Source organism: Setaria viridis, chromosome 1 (genome assembly GCF_005286985.2).
Source record: "Setaria viridis chromosome 1, Setaria_viridis_v4.0, whole genome shotgun sequence".
NCBI classification, from domain to species: domain Eukaryota; kingdom Viridiplantae; phylum Streptophyta; class Magnoliopsida; order Poales; family Poaceae; genus Setaria; species Setaria viridis.
Window position 1 is genome coordinate 19,221,301 of NC_048263.2, and position 3,130 is coordinate 19,224,430.

The following is a 3,130-nucleotide window of genomic DNA, read 5'->3' on the forward strand; positions in this document are numbered from 1 at the left end:
GAATCAAGGAATCAATGGTGACGCAAGGAACACGATTTAGACAGGTTCGGGCCGCTAGATCGCGTAATACCCTACGTCCTGTGTGTTGGTTTGTATTGATGTATGTTCTGGTCTTGAGGGATGTGTCTGAGGGGGGTCCCTGCCCTGCCTTATATACCCGGGAGGGCAGGGTTACAAGTCTGAGTCCTAGTCAGGTACTATTACAGAGTTCTACTCGGTATTGGCCCGAGTAGTTTTCCATAACATACAAGACTAATCCGAGAAGGATACGCCCATCCTTGTTCTGATCTTGTCCGAGTACGTCCCTTGGTGGGCCGTCCAAGGCCTACTCATGGACCTAGGGCGTATGCCCGACACAAGCATCCAAAACAATCCACCACACATCTTTTTACCTACACCCAAGCTTTTACCCCAACCAACCCAGCTTCGCCAATTTCCAGCAACCAATGACCTGGCCTCTTCCACCACACATACAATCGTACCACCAAACAATCCCACAGCATGCCAACCCAAACCCGCCTTAGAAGCCTCAAGAAACACTACCTCCTCCCCCAAGCATGCCAGCCATAATGCTCAAACAAGAGCCCAGCACGCAAAACAACAACCAAAACTCCTTACCTACCTTCGGCATGATAATGCCAATCACCCGAGGCTCCTCCTTGGAGTTCGAGAACAAGAGGCAGAGGTGAAACTATTTCAGAGAAGTCAACATGATCATACCTAACGGACCCCCAACAAAGCCAGAAAGGGCACACATGCCCATAAGCTTCACGGGGGAAGACTTCAATCTCAAGACAACCTTGCACAACGATGCGATGGTCATCAAAGCGCTGATAGCAGGCTGGACAGTCGAAAAAGTCCTAGTTGACACGGGCAGCTCCGCGGACATCCTTTTCGCAAACGCATTTAGAGAAATGAACATTGACATGAACACGCTCAACCCAGCCGACATCCCGCTCCTCGGCTTCGGTGGAAAGCCAGTGAAGGCCTTGGGAAAAATTGCTCTCCCAGTCTCGTTTGGGGACCACGATAATGCGAGGACAGAGCACATCACCTTCGATGTGGTGGAGATGCACTATCCCTACAATGCAATACTTGGCCGTGGCTTCATCACCAAAATGGATGCAACAATTAGGCAACTATACCTATGCATGAAAATACCCGCGCTCAAGGGAGTCATAATAGTGTACGGTGATCAGCAAATGGCAAGAAATATAGAAAGAGGGGTAGCTCCGCGCCAAAAGAATGTCCACCACCTAGCCTCATCAAACGAAGCCGAAAGCTCAGCAAAACAAAAGGCCCACGATGAGCCCAAGAGAGATAAATAAAAAATAAAGATCAGTGCTGACGGCGAAACAAAGCGGGTACTCCTAGACGGGTACATCGCACATAGGTTCGTAACAATTGGAGCCAACCTCGACCCCGAAGAAGAATGCAACCTCATCGAGTGCCTCAACAAGAACAAAGACATCTTCGCTTGGTCCGCAGGTGATCTCAAAGGGGTGGACAGGGAAATCATCGAGCACAGCCTCGACATCAGGCAAGGAGCTAGGCCAAAGAAGCAAAAGCTAAGAAAAATGTCTGACAAAAAGGTCCAAGCCGTAAAGGCCGAAGTTGACAGGCTCCTCAAAGCTAACGTGATCAGGCCAATCCAATACCCTGACTGGTTAGCTAACTCAGTGCCAGTAAAAAAGAAAAATGGCAAATAGAGAATGTGCATAGACTTCACAGACCTCAACAAGGCCTACCCAAAAGATGATTACCCTCTCGAAAGGATTGACAAGGTAGTGGATGACGCTGCAAATAGTGAAATGCTCTCGCTACTTGACCTTTTCTCGGGGTACCACCAGATCAGAATCAAGAAGGAGGACGAAGGAAAAACAAGCTTCGTGACACCCTTTGGAACATTCTGCTTCGTACGTATGCCAGAGGGGCTAAAAAATGCAGGCCAAACATTCTCAAGGATGACGGCAACAGTCCTGGACAACCAGCTTCGGCGCAATATCCTGGCCTACGTGGACAATATCATCGTCAAAAGCGCCAAACGATGCGACCACATTCTGGACCTCACAAAAACATTCGCTAACCTGAGGTCAGCCAACCTAAAGCTAAACCCATAAAAGTGTGTATTCGGGGTCCAAAGAGGAAAGGTCCTAGGCTGCCTCGTAACAACAAAAGGCATTGAGGACAACCCAGATAAAATCAAGGCGTTAGCCAACATGTCAGAGCCAACCTCGCTCAAACAAGTCCAGCAACTCACGGGTAGGGTCGCTGCGCTAAACCGTTTCATTCCAAGAACGGCAGAGCGAAGCCTCCCTTTCTTCAAAGCACTTCGAAGCTCCAAAACACTTGAATGGGGACATGAGCAAAGCAAAGCATTCCAAGACCTCAAAGAGTACCTGCAATCTATGACGAAGCTATGCTCGCTAGAGCCCAAATCGCCACTGCTATTGTACGTCTCAGCCTCAGCAACAGTTATCAGCGCTGCATTGATTAAAGAAAAAGAAATCGGAGGCAAAACTAGACAGATACTAGTTTACTTCGCATCCAAAGCCCTGAGCAGCTCAAAGCTACATTACTCTGAACTTGAGAAAATCGCATACGCAGTCGTTATGGCAGCACGAAAACTGCGACACTACATCGAGGGGCACAAAATAGTCGTAGTAACCAGCCAACCTCTTCATGATCTTTTCTCAAACAGGGAAGCTTCTAGCCATATTGCCAAATGGGCATCTGAGCTCTCCGAGTTCATCGTCGACTTCGAAAGACGCACAGCTATAAAATCCCAAGTATTGGCTGACTTCGTGGTTGATTGGACCTCACCAAAGTAGGAGCCAAAACAACTTGAAAGACCATGGGTCGTCCACTGCGATGGGGCCTGGTGCCGCAAAGGAGCAGGCATCGCAGGAGTGGTCACATCACCAACAGGTGTCAGAATCAAGTATGCAGCGAGGCTAGACTTCCCACCAACCGCGAAGTCAACCAACAACACCACAGAGTATGAAGGATTGTTGCTGGCCTTAAGGAAAATGAAAGCCATAGGGCAACAAACATTCATCGTCAGAACGAACTCGAAGGTAATCTGTGATCACATCGAGAAAGACAGTGAAGCCAAGGAGCCAGAGCTCGT

General features: G+C 48.7%; 1 protein-coding gene across 1 annotated transcript; it reads left to right on the forward strand.

The window, feature by feature from the left end:
* Window positions 1-755: 755 nt before the first annotated feature.
* On the forward strand, window positions 756-2,831 carry LOC140221620 (uncharacterized). Its single transcript, XM_072291362.1, has 3 exons — window positions 756-1,186; window positions 1,394-1,666; window positions 2,702-2,831. The coding sequence occupies exons 1-3, from the start codon at window positions 756-758 to the stop codon at window positions 2,829-2,831; spliced, it is 834 nt and encodes a 277-aa protein (XP_072147463.1).
* The last annotated feature ends 299 nt before the right edge of the window (window positions 2,832-3,130 follow it).

What these genes read in the sequence shown, in the direction of transcription:
- LOC140221620 (XM_072291362.1), top strand. Translation starts at nt 756, where the DNA reads ATGCCCATAAGCTTCACGGGGGAAGACTTCAATCTCAAGACAACCTTG. An exon ending in CTCAAGGGAGTCATAATAGT is followed by an intron (nt 1,187 to 1,393) that starts GTACGGTGATCA and finishes CATCGCACATAG; the next exon opens with GTTCGTAACAATTGGAGCCA. An exon ending in CCAATCCAATACCCTGACTG is followed by an intron (nt 1,667 to 2,701) that starts GTTAGCTAACTC and finishes TTTCTCAAACAG; the next exon opens with GGAAGCTTCTAGCCATATTG.